This window comes from Argopecten irradians, chromosome 10 (assembly GCF_041381155.1).
Source record: "Argopecten irradians isolate NY chromosome 10, Ai_NY, whole genome shotgun sequence".
In the NCBI taxonomy this organism is placed as follows: domain Eukaryota; kingdom Metazoa; phylum Mollusca; class Bivalvia; order Pectinida; family Pectinidae; genus Argopecten; species Argopecten irradians.
In genome coordinates, this window is record NC_091143.1 from 14,847,512 (window position 1) to 14,866,368 (window position 18,857).

Below are 18,857 nucleotides of genomic sequence, written 5' to 3' on the forward strand. Positions count from 1 at the left end.
TGCATATCTAAGAAATGTAGATACATATTTATTGTCCGAAGTAAACTAAAACAGATTTTTGGAGCCTCGATATAAACTATACGGCAAGTGTACGCCTAAGAAAAAAATCTCTTATTCTGAATCCTCTATCTACGTTCAGCTGATTACTGTAGACAGGAAAATAATTAGTTTATGCCTACATGTACATGTTTAGTTTCTATACCGCAGATATAATACTGATGTTGACACTAGCTTACATATAGTATTTGATCAACTTAATTAGAGTACTTCCATGCATTTTCTCGAAACGGGAAATACACGCATCATCTTATTACAGTAGTTAGGCAAATGTTATATCGTACATGTATACAGTAAATAAAATCTTCTTTCCCGAACGTGTTAGTGCTTATTGAGGATCATATTAGCTAAACATGATACATGTAGACATCTACATGTATACGCAATATTCATGAAATATACTAGCTTGTACAAATTGAATGAAAAGCAGGGGTAGGGCGATGGAGAGATGAAAATATTTCTGTATCTGTAGTTTTATACTAGAGGATTACTAGGCAAAATTGGAATATCTTGATTTAATTATGCATCTCCCTTAAACACATGTATATTATGTGTCAAATATTCACAGTTTAACGGAGTAGAACAGAAAATGTTTTAATCACTTGATTGTTATGAAATCTCATTTTATTCAGTACAAGATCGAGACCGTTTCGGCATATATCAGTCCGTTTGTATGAGTTATGTAACGTGCTTCTCAAAAATACATGTAGCTTCATGTTATATTAGCCTAGCCAAATTCAAAGATCTGACAACATTATTTTTTTCTAGTTTGTCGAAACTAGGTCCTACACCTACCGTACAAACTTTGGTTTTCACTCGGTATCAAACTTTCGGCAAACCGAACTAAGTACAATATCGACAAATACGCCGTTTATCGACTATACTATCCTGATTTTAACGTTAAAATGTAAGATTTCGTTAGACGGATAACATATAGATCGGTATTCTTCATAATCTTAGTCACAAAAGAGTTTTCATGTGCAATTCCGAATGCACTCGTTGACCCGAGGAGGTCCGAACGAACGGCGCATTCGATCACTGTTCGGAACGTCTTTAAAATACTAATCAACCTCACTTTCTGATCATCAGATATATATATATATATATATATATAAGAACAAATATTTTGGTAATGCAGTACAATGCATTGTATTTTTACTTATATGATGTCTAACGATACAGGATTTAAAAGTAGAAATATATATTGCGATGCTTTCAAGCAAGCACATATTTTTCACGGTTTAATAATTAATTTTCTCTTTGTTTCTGGCTTTCTGATTGGACTATTCATTTTTTTGCATTCCATGATGAAAAAAAAACAAAAACAAAAATATCCGAGAATGGCGCGGAAACCCGACGTTATCGTGACATCACAATAGAAACATTGACGTTGCGTATCGATTTGGAACAAATAATCCCTTGGAAAAAATCAATGGAATCGTACGTGTAAACGTATTTCATTTTATAAAGTAGCCTGGACAATTAATTATAAGCATTGAAGTCACTATTTTTTTTTTAATTTCATCGTGTTATGAAATAAATTTTGTTTGCAAACTTTTGTGAGAATCCACACAGTTTACAAACAAAGTTTCTTTGATACTCCGATGAAATTAAAAAAAGTGACTTCAATGTTTAATGGAATTGACATTCAAACAAGAGGGATCCACAGACTTAACCAAACAAGTTTCCATTGTGTGAACTTGATTGGGAAGCTGTTTTAATGAATACTGGTGGATCGGAGTGTTCAAAGCTTGAGATAACCATGCTATGGATAGTACCATGTCCTGAAGTATGGAATATCACCGAATCTAGATCATACACAACGGCTGCTAGTCCGTGACCTTTTCCACTAAAGTTGTCGGCGGCATGATTGGGATATAGAAACCAGGTGGCAATACCGTACTGCATTACTAAATGATGGTTTGGAGAGGATATGTGTAGCTTGATTGTCCCATACAGATCATTATGATAAGAGCCGACATATTCCTGGATGCTGCGATGGAATGGGAGATTGGTTGCTATAACAGATGATGAAGTGATATGTTTTTTCATCCAGGGTTCTGGGAAAGAACAGATCGTTGTCCCATTTAACCAGGGCGTTTCTCCTAAAGCAATATCAGCAAGGTAGTTATGGAGCAGCGTTCTGAGAATGTAATCTGGGTCGGAACCAGTCATGGATGTAAATATCCCAATGTCGGAGTCAGGGAAGAGGGTCAGAAGGGAAGCGTAACCTGAAATGGTCCCGGTGTGGCGAAGAATTCGGTACCCTGAAGAAAAGGGACATAGTAATAATGTTGTTATAGAAAGTTCCGTCTACAACACATACAAGCACAGCAAGCCTGGTTTAACGTTGTGATAATGTGATATGTTAAGGTAAAATCGCACATGTGCTTTTGAAATAAGTTTCGAAATTAATAACCTTGAAAACTAGAAACGTTTATATAACAAACTGATAAAACAACCGACATATGAATATCAAAATAGAGTTATGATACTGCGAGGCATAGATTGTTTTTGTTAACTACATATATAACATTACATATAATCATAAACATGCATTGTTTAAGATATTACACATCAACTGAATGGCAACTTGAAATGAACAGGTTAAATGTATTTGAACACGATCACTGTTTCCCTCAAACGGTTAATACATTTTCTTAAAAACTGTATCACGTTATGTTAACATTAAATTAATCTAACCTCAACGCACTTGCCATTCTTACCTCTATAATATCCATTCCTCCAGCCAAATGCGTAACTGTACTCGCTGGTCGAGACGGGCACATTTTGTCTACTGAAGTACTTGAAGGAATTTCGGATAGAATTTCGGGGATAATAAATCTGAGACAACACCTCGGTGTCCACGACCTGTGTCCCTGATATACTTCTCCCACCGTTCAGATGAAACATCATCCATTTCGTCATGTCCTCAGCATTACTCATCACGCCTATTGCCCCCACCATATTTTTCCATGCTCTGTGTGGAAGTTCAAACAGAAATATTGAATCCAAGTTATACATGAGACCACTATGTGTATGACACACCATAAAACTTTTTGATGTACGAATCAATATCATTTATTTGATTGAATATTCATACTTCATATATTGCATTTCTGTGCGACTGCGAATTTCCATCAAAGGATACGTTTTGTTTTCACATTATTACATGCTTTAGTATTCAAGACGTTAAAGTATTTCGAGAAAATCAAAATAATTGGTACAGGGTGCGTTGCTATTTCTTCGCGTTTCTTTGAGACGGACGTTATCAGATTTCAATAAAACAACCCCTAAGAATTTTGAAGTAGCATGGAAATTTTCGAACTAGAATTTTGTTCAGGGAATATAATGCATGTTTTGTAATATTAAATACTTGTATGGTCAAATTAGTTAAGTTATAATTAAATATATTTTATAAAGTAATGAACATTGAGGTTTAGTTTGGTGTTGCAACATGACACATAGAAATTTTACGCCATAAACTCAAATGATATTGATGATTTTAATAGAAAGTAAATATAAATCATGATTGTTGATAATATATTAACCTGAGTAGATCAAAAGGTATTGCATGGCTGTGGTTAGTGCCAGAGATGGTTACATATCCTTGTGCAACCTCTGACGCAGCAAGGTCAACTGTTGACAAAAACGATGATGACGTCATCCCCAAACGGGCGTACAAACTATTGTGTACAAGTTCCTCCCAAGTCTTCCTCCCGAGCTTTTCTGATATGGCTGTTGCCAACCCGTACATTAAATTGTTGTATTCATAAACACTTTGGAACGGGTAGTTTGCCTTCAGATACTGCATGCGTCTGAAAGTAGATGTTGAAGTCTACACCAAAAATAATGTTGTTAGTACTTCTATTGTCAAGTAGGGCCATGCACTAATATTTGTACTTATACTGCCACATTCGCCTACTATAATTTACAACCACCATTTTCATGAAATGGTTAAAATGATTCGATGAATATGTTTTTGCAAAATCGAATCTTGTCATCAAACAAACGCTTAGGGTCCCTGTTATTGACACTAGGGAATAAAATGGCATAGTTATTTGGAGACAGAAATATGTACTGAACCCTGTTGATTTCAACTGAAATATACAGTACACAAAAATATCACTAGTTTAAACAGGGTATTATACCTTCATGCACTTAAAGTATCACAAGTGTTTGTTAACGTTATAGGTAGTTGTTACAATAGATCACCTACACACCTTGGTAAGGTATTGATGGTTAAAGTCGGATCCAAATGGACCATGTTGTGACTTGGAAACCCCATGGTGTGAGACAATAGGTCTCTGATGGCAGCATACTCAGTTCGTTGACTTGTGGAAAACTGAAAGCCATTTCCTAAAATGTCGGCTACATTGGAGTAAATGGTCAGGCTGAAAACAGTTATAATTACATCTATGAAAAATCTTCATGGTGGAAATATATCTGCAGAAATCACTTGACAATCACAAATAACACTGTGCAGTACTGTTAAAATCATTACCAGCTCTTATTTGTACTTGTAAAATTAAAACCTATGCGTTGAAAGTATTGTAAGTCACAAAATGTTGGCAACTTTTGGTGGTGAATAACATACCAAAAGCCCATCTTGATTCGTGAGTATGAAAAATACGGCACACATAACTTTAAGGAACCAAACGGAAACTGAAAACATTGGTAACCAATCATACATGGTATGCTGCTATCCTCATTATTGTTAATTCCTTTGATATCAGACTAGTAATGATGTCGTAACCTCGATGTGTAAACGAGTTTAATTATACAGACGCTATTCAAATAATGATTTTACATTTCAACAAATTATTAATCTTTGTAGCAATATTTTGCTTCGAAAATGTCCAAATATATATATTGTAATCAGCTCTAATTATCTTTTTACATCGGTATATATTCTATCTTTCTATATAATGAGTAGTGATCTTAAACCTCAATGAGTAAACGAGTTTCGCAAATTATTAAGGTTTTGTAGTAATATTCTGCTTTAAATATATATTTTGTAATCAGCTCTAATTATCTTACTTTTTACATTGTTATATATTCTATCTTACTATTCGTTACCTTTAGATCTCAACCTTTTGCAACAATTGTATTCTATTTGAAGTGATGTGATACCCGACAATGGTAAGGCTAAATACACAATGCCATGTAGCTTATCTATACTATCACAGACTAGTCACAGATTTCATGTTATGTTTCATGATTTCTCTAGGTTTCGACTGCAACCGCAGTTTTCCTCATCTTTGTGTACCATTCTTAAAATCCCCATTAAATGTATGGGATTGCCATTTTGCATTTAAAAAATCATACGACACTAACTTGTGTTTGTCAAGCTGCTTCACCAAAAGAGTGGCCGCGAAGGCTTTACTGATGGACCCCAAAACGAAGAGCGTTCTGTTGGTTACCGGTTCCTGGGTTGTCTTGTTCCTCACCCCATATCCCTTGGAGAGCAGTACCTGGCCACCTTTCACAACGCTCACTGTTAGGCCAGGATGGGTCGGGTAACATTGCAGTACCTTAAAGTATAGTCATCCTACCGTGAGCCTAAAATAACACTTAATGGCTCCTAGGTACTAAGGGCACTTAATTGTAATGAATTATATTTGTTTGTGTGTCGGTTTCTCTTTTCCATCAAATTGCAGATATAATTCAAAATAATAATAATTAATAATAATCGAAATCAATTAGGCACACATCAATAACTTTGTATTGATAACAAAAAATAAAAAAGTTTGTTTCATAACAGCAGAAACATTTTTACAAAGGGTTGTGAGAAGTTGGTTCACATACGACATTCGACATTCAACGATAAAAGGTTTTATACATCGTTGGCCACCGAGCGGGATTTTGAATGTTGTGCAGCTCGACATACGACATTCAACATTACAAAACCTATAACTGGCCAACGAGAAGGAAATTTGAATGTTGTACAGCCCGACATACGAGCCAACTTCACACAACCTTTACAAAGATCCAATAGGGGGAATTGAATTGCAAGTTTTATTTATTTTATGTCAAAATATTTGAAATATTGTACAAAAACTAGATTCAACTTGAATTATGCTCTGTGTATACGTTCCTTTTATTAATTTTTTTTCCAATTGGAAATTTGATTTTCATCGACTTGGTCGATGAATTTTTCTCTATCAAATACAGGAGCAGACGTCCTATATGGAATGAACTATTGATTGCACATGCACCAAAAGCAAAATAAATTATCTTATATTATTGTTTGTGTTAATTAGACATTTTCATACATGATTAGTCACCAATTATTGTTAAAATGGTGAGTTCCGTTTACGCACTGACTGTCGGCGGTGGAGTATCTTTAAAGCCAAGATTTAATATTCATATATGGAACGAAGGGAGGAAACTCGTAATAAATCCGTTCTAAGATAACATCGATTGACTGAGAATTTTATAGCAAACATCAGTTCGATTATGACAATCTAGCATTACATTAATTTAGATAGATAAATAAAACAAATCATTAAGTATGATCATATAACTACATAGGTTTTTCCTGACGCCCTATCCATTGTTGAAGATGACATTTTAAAAATATAGACTAGAATTAACTATAAGTTCTTTAAAATTTTCAGGAACAGTTTGACACTTTGTTACCCCTATAACGTAACCCGACAAAATAATTTCCGTTCTTTAGTTACAATACCAGTGTATAATTTTAACTTGAAAATAATGGGCTCCCAAAACTACTCCCAACTCACCACCCCATATACATGAACCACAGTAATGTTAGAACTAGATATTTGCTTACCTGTTTCAGAACATGATCCACAGTTCGCTCAAACTGTTGTTGGCAGAAAGTCGAATGACACACGACGATCACACATAAGGCTTGTAACCACATACGACTTGCCATAATTACACCTTATATAGGTCAGTGTGGAGTTGGAACCCTTATCTCTACGTTTTAAGTTTTTATTTACGTAACGTAAAATTGCAATGACCATGACAAACCAACTATAAACAGATGTCGTACTTTCCACTGAAATAAACTAATCTAACAGTTTTGATACTTTCAAAACGTCTTAAGAATCTTTTTATTTTGATTGATATCGCCTGACAGTCGACTGTGTTCGGATATCGCCTGACAGTCGACTGTGTTCGGAAAGCTGATGCCCATTCCATATCATTTGTTGATAGATAATTTAATGAGATTAAAGTGTCTTTTCGATCAGTCTTTTTGTTCAGACATAATGTATATACTGAATGTCATAGAATGCACTGCGTAAGATTAAATGATATTATGTTATACATTGTACATAGTCAACATAATTATTTATCATATGTTTTATTTCATGTTTCGAAATGTTTATTCTTTGGACTTTTTTAATGAAGTAATATAAGATGTAATTGCTATGCCTTGTCTATAATGAAAAAATTCCGAATTTAATGAAAAATTTCCGATATTTTACGTCTTATTATTCTGTGTTTATTAATGCAATGTATGTTTCAATAATAGATCAATAATCTTAGTGTTTATTTAAATGACATAAAGCGACATAAAATAATGTAATATGCCTTATAATAAACAACAATGTACCCTTAGATTGCAACAAACAAATCAAGGTAATGTCAACATTGTACATGTGATCGATAGAAAGTTGCTTCTATTTACTAAATCATCCTTTGATATTTAATTACTATCCGAACGTAACGTTTTATAATTCTGTGTTTATTAATGCAATGTATGTTTCAATAATTGATCAATAATCTTAGTGTTTATTTTAATGAGATAAAGCGACATAAAATAATGTAATATACCTTATAATAAACAATAATGTATCCTTAGATTGCAATAAACAAATTGAAACAAAAATTTGAGTTAACTTTATTATCCAAAAATTAACCCGGATACATCAGATGTAATTTTGGTGAACAATGGTGGGTCATGGTTCTCAAAGCTTGGGACTTCCACGCTGTGTATTTCGGAATGGTGGGAGTCCAAATGAAACTGTACGTTTCTTAGATCTTTAACTTTAGAGAGCATTCCCTCCCCTTCACCATCGAAATGATCCACAGTGTGTAATGGGTAAAGTTTCCAGTTTCCGATTCCGACCTGCATGTTTAACTGATTATTGTTACCCGCTTTGTTATGCACGTATAGATTTCCATAAGCTGGGTTGTGATATGTCCCTACGTATGACGATACTGACCGGTGTAAGGGCAAATTCTTCAAAATGGAGTGATGTGTTGTGACGTGTTTCCGTTCCCATGGTTCCGGGAAGGTACACATTGTAGTAGCATTAAGCCAAGGGGTTTCTCCAAGTGCGTTGTCGGCTAGATAATTTTCTAGAACTGTCCTGAATAGATAATTGTGGTCGGATCCCGTCATTGTGATAAAAACACCAATATCCATGTCGGGTATCAGGGTTAAGATTGAGGAGTATCCGAATGTAGTTCCAGTATGGCGGAGAGTGCGGTAACCTCAAATAAAAGGAAAAGTAATTAATCTTAGATAAATAAATAAGACACCAAATCATCAGGGATAAACTTCATTGTTTTAACAATTTTCTTAATTTTTTTTATAATAATCATAATGACTGTATAATACATAAACTTATTGGCTTCATCAAACACTGAGCATCTATTTAAATGTCATCATTCGATGTTATTAGAGTAAAAGGTTTCTTTTTTATGTGACCTCCTCCTGAGTTTTGTTTTATAAGTTTTAACTTCAAAATATATCATTGTTAAATATGTGTAAATACGTTTAATAATTTAGAATAAATGTATTTGCAGGAAAGAATTTATATAGGCTTTGCCTGTTGTCTATCATTTTGACTATAAGTTCTTGTCAATTTCTTGAAACTTAATTGCGCCACACCGCAAATGATAATGATAATAAAATTACAAAACAAAAAACCCACAACATATTGAAAAATTACTCATCATTGATAATTCACCAACGCATAATTGCAAACTGATTAGTTTAAAGTCCTACTAACAGTCAGGGTAATTTAGGACTGCTAGGTTTACGAAAGCCTGTCTGTCTTGTGGCAATATATTGGGACATCTTTGTTTTTATTTTGAAACATTATTTGAATGTCTCAGTCATAGGGATGCAGGAGTTGGGGTCCCGGTGGCTCCTAGTGCAATCACTACCAACAATGCAGTATAAACTAAAAACCTGAGGCATATTCGGACATTTGAATCACTCGACAACCGCGGTTTCTATTGCTAACCGAGCAGAGTGTCCAGTTCAATAGCCTTATTTTATTATTTATTGCAAGAAAAAATCAACGTATTATCTAAATTGATTTCATAACTTGCAGATGACAGGCATACAGGAAAGACTGTCAACTGCTATTGGAATGTGTAAACGTTACAAAATAAACAAGTGAGGGATTACGGAGGAGATAAACAACATTATGTATACCACATCATGGCAAGCATTCAAGTAAATCCAAATTGCTTTTTTATAGTTGTGAAATGTAACGTTTTCAGAAACGATAATGCCACTCTTGAACATTCTATGAGTCGATAATATTAAGATTTAATTTCAAAACCGTGCTTTTAACAGTTTCATATGAAATCAGAATCATTTTATTGGTAGATAATGGCGCCTATTGTGAAGTGCAATAAGTGTTTAATTAGTAAAAACATTATGAACATTGTTCAGCTTGATGTATTTAGCGAAAAAAATCTATGATATATAATGTTGTTCATTATTTTCTGTTAAATCTTCCAACTGACTCCTTCTAGTCAGTTTTTCTTTTACATGATTATCATATTTTTTATTCAGAGGTTATTTTAGACATACATGTAGGCATATGTGTATATGGTGTTAAAGAGGTGAACGTTGTGCTTTCATATCTGGTACATTGTACGTGTCCTTCGTTCGTTTCAGATTTTTTTTTTTTTTTTGCTAGATCATCCTTCGGCATTTGTTTACCGTATCTCTTAACTTCCTCTCAATTATGATTTGATGTTATCTACATCATTTTGCACAATTTTTATATTCATAAACATGCGACATCAAATAAAGAAATTATAAACTGTATGCCTTGTTATCATATAAAAGTTACCTGCAAGAACATAAATACAAATATATATATATTAAAGTTTCTTTTTTTATTTATTATCCAATAATCAGTTCGGGAAGATCAGATGAAATTTTCGTGAACAATGGTGGGTCAATTGGCTCAAACGTTGGAACCATTACGCTATGCATTCTTGAATTGTGGGAATCCAAATGAAACTGTACGTTTGTTAGATCTTTTATTTTAGAAAAGAGTCCTTCCGCTTCAACGTCAAATTGGTCTTCGGTGTGCTTTGGGTGAAGTTTCCAGTTTCCAATACCGACCTGCATGTTTAACTGACTATCTTCACCCGCTTTGTTATGTACGTATAGATTTCCATAAGCCGGGTTGTGATATGTCCCTACGTATGACGACACTGACCGGTGTAAGGGCAAATTTTTCAAAATGGAATGATGTGTTGTGACGTGTTTCCGCTCCCATGGTTCCGGGAAGGTACACATTGTAGTAGCATTAAGCCAAGGGGTATCTCCTAAAGTAATGTCAGCTAGATAATTTTCTAGTACTGTCCGGAATAAATGATTGTGATCAGATCCCGTCATTATGACAAAAACGCCAATGTTCTTGTCGGGTATTAGGGTCAAGACAGAGGAGTATCCGAATGTCCCACCGGTGTGGCGGAGAGTACGGTATCCTAAAACCAAATGAATACCTAATAACAAAAAAGACTGGCAACATTTTTATAAGGATTGTAATTAAAGAAAAACAGTAATTTTAGCATTTCATCTTCCGAAATTAATAACCTGGAAATTGGCACGTGGTGTAACAGTAGCTGTTACAATCGGATCACTGCCAAGCGAAATTTGCGATGTTCCGTAATGATGCTACAGTGCAATGGTGAACATATTTACGTTATTCGCAAAAGTTGATAAACAATGGATTTGCATCGTAATGTAAAAATAAACAAATGCAAAACCAGAAAAAAATTTGCGAAAGAAGCAGAAAAATAGCAGACATTAAAATACAAGTCGTCTTTCATACGAAACATTGTCGCAAAGATCAGTGCATTGTCATTAAAATAATTGAAATTGACTTCCATCCTATGCCGTCTTTTCAGTTAGTTTTCTTACAGGTATCGAATGTGACATCATTAATAATCTTTGCGCAAAAAGCATGAATTCACAAATGCATGTCTCCACAATCAATATCTACCCACTTGATAATATGCAATAACGGAATATTGAAATGAAATCGTCAGTAGAAAAGGTGTTGTATTTATCGTGTACCTTTGGTATCGTGATTGACAAAATACACACATTATCTTAAAAGTGCCATTTTAAAGCAATATTTTACTAGAATACTCGATCTCTAGTCCATTCCGAACGTCATTACAGCTATCAACACCATATAAAAGGATATACAACATACTTTGGAGTGTAAACGATCGAGAAACTAAGTTATTGCTGGAAACAAAGTATAGACCGAAAAGTGACTAGATAGTTGTGGATAGCGTTGTTCCTCCTTGTAACGTGTCCCTTGTGTTCATTTCAATGATTTATGAGAAGAAATACACAGCTAATAAAACATAAATGGTAGTTCTGAATGGATTATTCTTACCTAGAATGCCGATCAGGTGAGTGTGATTGTCCTGGGGGCTCTTTTTATGTTATTTATGGAAGATATTACGGAAAACGCCGACAAAAGCACAAGTCACTTTAACTTGTATAAAAATGATTATGAATACCTCTTTGACTGACAGTGGATGAACAAACATGGCAAAAACACGGTTACAAAGAACCTCTTGAAACTAACAAAATCGTTATAAGCATAGTTCGTTATACGCATATTACGTTATCTAATAGGAACCTTCATGAGAAATAAAAAAATATTGCGTAATAATTATGGTATCGTTCTAAGCATGGTCATTATAAACGTGTTTTGCTGTACCATTCCTTAGTAAGCTACTGCTTTGCCGCTATTACTAGGCTTTGTCTCACTGACAAAGGTCAGTGTTATATCGGCGTATAGCATTCCTGAATCACATTCTGTTACTAAATCATCAAGAAACCAACTTTACTTTTGATAACATTTGCTATCTAAGGATAACATGAATCTGGAGTGGAGTTTATATGATATAAAATATGGCAAAAATTAAAGTATGATTGAAATATATTAAGGGTTACAGCTCCACACCATAAATTTCAACTTTATGTAGGTCAGCCAAGTCACAGGTTACCTAACAAACACCGACGATATCCTTTAACACTATGATCAAATTATTAAATAATAAATAAATCCATTGTTACAATAGAGGTTTGTGACGCTGCTTTGACATCTGCTCGTTTTTGGACAGTCACAGTGATCACATTTAAATTAAATCAAAATGCTCCAGGGAAAGCATAGCGCAAGTTATTTTATTTAGATTCCATTATTGCAATATTTTACCTTTATCTTTTTAATGCTTTCCAATGGAGAATGTCAAACTTATGATTTTCCTTTAGTTAAGAATTGTATAAATAAATGCACTTGGACAGGACTTAGTATTGTTAATATATATGTAACTCTGTACATTTTTTTTTATAACATAATGTATTTATATAGTTTATTGGCAATACAATATTTTGAAATGAAATGTTCAAGAAAACTGACCAGGTCTCTTGATACATGATGTAAATTACTCTACCAACTAAACATTGTCATAGCATTGACAACCTTACCTCGATAGAACCCATTTTTCCAGCCAAAGGCATAGTTGTTCTCGCTAGTGGTAACCGGTACATCTGGTTTGGTAAAATATTGTCCTACCGTTGAGCTGCGAATGGGATTTCTTGGGACATATATGGCGTTTAGTGCATTTGCGTCCACCACTTGGTGTCCAGCTGAGTTCTTCCCTCCACTCAAGTGAAACTTCATCCATTTTGTCATATCCACCGCATTACTCATCACACCACCAGAGCCCGCCAGCTTGCCCCAGAAACTAGAATGGACATACAGTTTAAAAAAAAAAAAAACCTGCATCGACATGAAGTTCGACAACAGTAAAACAATGCCTTAGACTATGCTTTATCTAGTTTGGGATACCAACTTATATCAAGATGGGAGTGTCATTGATATGTGTGGAGAGCTTCCAATTCAGAAACATATGTAGACATTCCTTATTTCTGGATGTTTTTCAAGAAGCCACATGTGAAGCAAATCATTATGTATATATTTGTAAATTAACACGTGTCGGAAAAATTAATATTATCAAATCTCTACTCACATCTTAATTTAACCACCTATTTATATCACTCCCTAACCCTGATGATAAATTTATTAAGAAACTTAACAGAATTTTATATGTATTTCTGTGGAATGAAAAACCAGATGAGATTATAAAGGAAGCTATTATTCAAAAGTATTGTAATGGTGGCTTAAAATGACCAATATGAGTGCTTTTACCAACCCTCTAAAACTTAAATGGATTAGAAGACTCTGAAAAAGTAATGAGAAATACCTTTAAAAAAATTGCTAATTTAGAACGTCTTGAAAATTGTGTTTCAGAATATATTCAGGTGTGTATAAACGGTGTTCAAATAAATTCTGGATAGATGTTTTAAAAATTATGGTACATTCTAAATACAAAATACCATGATGATATCTTACAAGACAATATATTGAAGTTCCTATTTTTGATATAAAAATAAAATTAAAATTGGAGCCAACATTCAATAAAAATGTTAAATAGTCTTGAATTGACCTTACTTTAACTTTTTAATAGATTATTAGTCTTTTCTATAGATTCGTTTGTATTGTAGAATCCATGTATTCATAATAATTCATCAACTATTAACTATAGGGCAAAACCCTTTTGTAAAAATATTAGAGAAAAAAAAGCAAAATTGTATGTAGTTCACTGAAAACTATTCGAGATTAGGGAACTATTTTCCATCGCCAACAAATACGACCAGACATGTTTTGTAGTGGAACGACCAATATGGGATTTCTTTCGAGAATTTTCTGAAGGCAAAAACACTATATGTGCCGTGTTTGCGTCTGAAAGTCTGTGATATATGTCGACATTTTACAGCTTGTGACCTTGGATTTCCTCTCAAGTTGCAAATCCTTAAGCGGACTAGAGTTAATTACTGGAGCATTCTATCTATGTTCAATCGTATGTCACAACTGACCACGTAGGCTTGGCTTCGAAGATAAAAAAGGATACCTACGTTGTGTGTTTGGAATAAGTGACTACGTATTTATGTAAACCTTCACACCAAATAATGTTTTAACAATAAAGTAATGATTAAAAGTAAGGGTTTTTTTATACCAAGATATACAAACGTGTAGATATAATATCACAAGGAAATTTAGTACTGATATTGATTACAGATTCTAGTTAAGGCATACCTAAAGGTTACGTGAACGCGTTGGTATCATTTAATATATAGATAGAGCATAGATCTTTACTCTAATTGAATTAATATCATATTTTTTTCCACCGTAATATGTAATATGTAGAGATGTTACTCTTAAAACTCTATCGTATATTGTATGTTATTTTAACAGTTGCATAAATACTCTCACTAGAACTGAAAACATAAATGATGGACGGGCAATTACATCGAGTTGCGATTCAAACATTAAGGAAAACTACCAGATTTCAGCCAGCTTCTAGATTAATTTTTCTACCATGATGTATGAACAACAAACCGTTAAATACAGTTGACAAATCGTGAATACTATATCTACATTATGTTTAAATTCAAACTTTAAAATTTTTAAATATTTTTTGCAGTGTAAAGATGGTATCTTCGGTAATAAATCGTTTCATGTCACCGACAGCAGGTGTTGAACTAATCTTTATATAGGCGGAATCTCAATTAGGACAAAACCTTATGCTAGAATAAACATTAAGACATTTGCACTACGGAGGCAAGCAATGAAAGCCGAACTTGCCTTATGATATATCACCAATAGAAATCCCAAAGTTAACGCAATGGCATCTATGATACACGTTCTCACGGTCTTGAGCAACCAGCATCTCTCAAAACATTGATGTGATTGTGAGAAGGTGATATGTTTCTCTTCATTGAGAACAGTTTTCGCCATGTGTAGGATTCAATATTACAAGTTTGATATAATTGAGAATAGTTTACGTTATATGAAGAAATCAGTTTTACATACAAAGTATAATAATCTCTTGGGAGATCAATAAAATGAAAATATCTAAAAATGTCTATTTAACAACACGTTCAAAATGTTAATGGAAGCCATCATGCTATTGTTCGCAAGCTTAAAATTGTAAGAAAGTTATTTAGAAATTATAAGAAGTATATATGAAAGACAAACAATATAAAATACAAAGAGCGAGACACTCCCTTCTAATATCACCATCCATTCCATATAAGCACTACAGTATACATAAAAATCCTTTATTCTGCTTCAACAGAGCAAGCCATTGACACTACTGAAAACTGAATCAGTCTCGTTATTTTAACTGTCGTAACTTCATTTCGAATATTTAGCAATCAACTTCGTGATTTTGACTTCTAAACTACTTTATCATTGTCCAAGCTTTAGGTTGTAACAGAAACTGACCAAGCCCATCTCTCATTTCAGAACTCAATGTAGACCAGTCTGTATAGGAATGTTTACAACTTTTCTAATTACCTATTTAGTCCCTCTGGGACCGGGACAATACCTCCAGTGTCAAAATCATCCACGTAGCCCTGCGCAACGTCAGCAACGTGTCGGTTAACAGTTGACATAAAAGTAGACGTGGTCATTCCCAAAGGTGTGAAGATGTTTTCTCTTATCAGATCCTGCCAGGCTTTGTGCCCCAGCTTCTCTGAGATCGCCATAACCAGCCCGTACATTAGATTGTTATACATAAAGGAGCTTCGGAATGGATGGACCGATTTCAAATACTGGATTCGGCTAAATTGCAAATATCAAAAAGATCCGTGTAAATCCGAAAGCAAGCTATATGAATTAAGAAAATTGTATGAAAGTGTATAAGATATTACGATACATGTATTTATATTTTATGATATGTCTTATATTCAGACTGACGTTTCTTGATACTAGTAGAAAATGAAGATATCGATTTTTGTTTCATAACGATAGGAAACGCTAGAAGTGATTTCCGTGCAGACTGCTTGGATTTAAACGTTAATTTGTGGTTACCTATTGCATGATTTACAAAGTAATATCAAGCTCATCACCGTCATGGTGATCGTAAATTAAACATAAAAATCCACATCAAACCTTGGCAGATTCTGAAGTGTTAAGTTCGTGTCTAGTCGAATGTAGTTGTTTTCAGGGATGCCTAATGTATGGGATAGAAGGTCACGGAGGCCGGCGTTATGTGTCCGGATATCGGTTGAAAACTTAAAATGGTCTCCTAAGATATCGGCTACTGTAGAGTAGATAGTTAGACTGAAATATAAAAAAACTAATAAATATTACTCGGGATATATATAATATATTAAATGAATGTTTATTTCATGTGAGCTTTTATGAAACGAGTCGATTTATTTGAGAGCCCTGTCGAGCAAAAATTAAAACTAGGAGAAGTGCTTCAAAAATTAATATCAAATAAAAACAACTTTAATAACATGTTTGGATAGGTTACAGCGAACTGTAAATGTGCATTTGCAATAATAATTGCATATAATGTAGTTAGCGTAGTCTTGTTTTATTTCTGACCTAAATACATTACTGATAAAGTATATACTGTAGCATCAAAATACATACTCAAAGTCACAAAAATGATGCTTTATATAGGAGTGAAATCGTCCTTAAATGACCATCATTTTTTGACATGATTGTAAACAACGATCACAGGCATTGCTTAACTTTAGGAATAATTTCCAATGAGAAACATTTGGTTTCGTTCATAGGATAGATACTAATGTGCTCTTATGGATAGACTAACTAAAAATCACGCAACCGACACATAACATTTTGGGTGTTACACATTGATTGCATTGCTCTTACTTGTTGGGTCCGAGTTGTTTCATTAATAACGTGGCGGTGAATGCCTTGCTTAGAGACGCTATCCCAAACAGTGTGCTGTTCGTTGTGGGAGTTCCTTTCGCCACATCGCTCACGCCATAACCTTTCGCCAGTATTACTTTACCGTTTTTGACGACAGCCACCGCCAGGCCGGGGTTGTTTTGGTGACAGCGGTGGGCCTGTGGGAACGGGACACGAGACGATTGGCTAATACAGAATGCTTTTATAACACTTTGAACAAGAAAATGGTAGCATTTTGAGATGATGCATATCGTACTACGTGTAAAATTATCAAACAGAGGTCGTATACAAACGACAAATGATCAGATATTGGTACTTCACATGACCACAAGTAACGCATAACACAGCACGATATGTCCACTTAAACAAATAAAGATAGAAGGTTTAATGCTATTTCGGGGATACAAATATGTATCACTGTCCGATAAGCACCAAGAGGCGTTTGCATAATAGGGTTTATTTTCATTCTGGTTGAAATATTTTAAAAAAGAAAATAAATAAAAAAATCATTACAATAAAAGAAAACTATCTGTAATCAATATCAATAATATAGCTTTTAAATATAGTAAAATCATATACTGCAGCTAAATACTTATCATTCTATAAGATTAGATTTCTACTTTGATAGGTTCTATATGGAACTGCAATTGTCTCACATGTTTTTTTCTAGTTTAGAAACAAGAGTATGATATGAAGTAAAACGCATCTTTTTGAAACACCAAACACAATGTATTTTTTTCAAATAGCATTTCATCAAGTGATTTTAGCATAATTTACATGTTGATAATCCTCGTCAAAGGCCTCTTTGTCAGATAGATATAAAGCGTTTATAGTTTACACAAATTTAATATTCACTACATGTTTCTTACAAGTTGCAATGCTTTGACAGCAGAGCTGATGTATTATATAATGTAATATAGAACGATAAAGTATTGAGTGGACCGAGATCGGAAACTAGGACTACTGAAGGCTAACTGGATAGTTTACTGATTGAGAAACCTGGTCGTCGATGAGTGACCTCATCTTGTCCCTATATGCTAAAAACTATTTTTTATTCTTAGTGACTTTACCACATTAACATACAAATATAATGGTTTGGTTTTCTTTAAAAGTAGAAATTGAATATGCGAAGATATAGTTATCAAACTCACTATGAAGGTGTATATGATGCTGTGTCAACACAGTGTAATTAAGACAATTTGATTTTACATGGTACTTTGAAGTTTCAATATGAAGATTGATAAAATGCAATGCTTCCTTGTTACAAAGGTTTCATATCTAATGACAAACTGAACACAACTGGTTCGGTTAATAGGTTATAATAACGACAAATGACAATGACAGTTGAGTACACATAAATTCACCTGTTGAATGACATGGTCCACACGAGCTTCAAAATCGGTGACGGCAGCAGTATTAATCGTGCAGCATATCACCAAAAGTACACACCAGTTTGGTGTCGCCATCTTGTTTGATAAGATATGTCGTCACGTGACCGATGTGTGTAGAATAACCAGAAGTTGTGCTGTCGAACAGGGTGGATAAAAACCATTATACTGGTTTATTATCATAGACCGAATATCATTATCTCAAACGTTTAAAATTAATTCATTTATAATTGATTAATTGAGCAACATATTCTATGTGATATGGTAATAAACAATATGACAGCATGCGTGTTAAACCGTCCAACGGAAAATGAACAGAATATGGCAGATTCTTTTTATAAAATCAAAAATGTTTTAGGATTCTTTCTAA

At 33.9% G+C, this 18,857-nt stretch overlaps 1 protein-coding gene across 1 annotated transcript; it reads right to left on the reverse strand.

Annotated features, from left to right (window-relative positions):
* Positions 1-1,685: 1,685 nt before the first annotated feature.
* Positions 1,686-18,645, reverse strand: LOC138332555 (uncharacterized). The gene is made up of 11 exons (XM_069280560.1): positions 18,464-18,645; positions 17,061-17,257; positions 16,329-16,499; positions 15,732-15,998; positions 12,797-13,056; positions 7,937-8,526; positions 5,395-5,591; positions 4,281-4,451; positions 3,609-3,875; positions 2,784-3,037; positions 1,686-2,324 (listed from the first exon to the last, which is right to left on the reverse strand). Exons 1-11 carry the CDS (start codon positions 18,563-18,565, stop codon positions 1,729-1,731), a joined length of 3,072 nt encoding a protein of 1,023 aa, XP_069136661.1. The 5' UTR covers positions 18,566-18,645; the 3' UTR covers positions 1,686-1,728.
* Between the last annotated feature and the right edge of the window lie 212 nt (positions 18,646-18,857).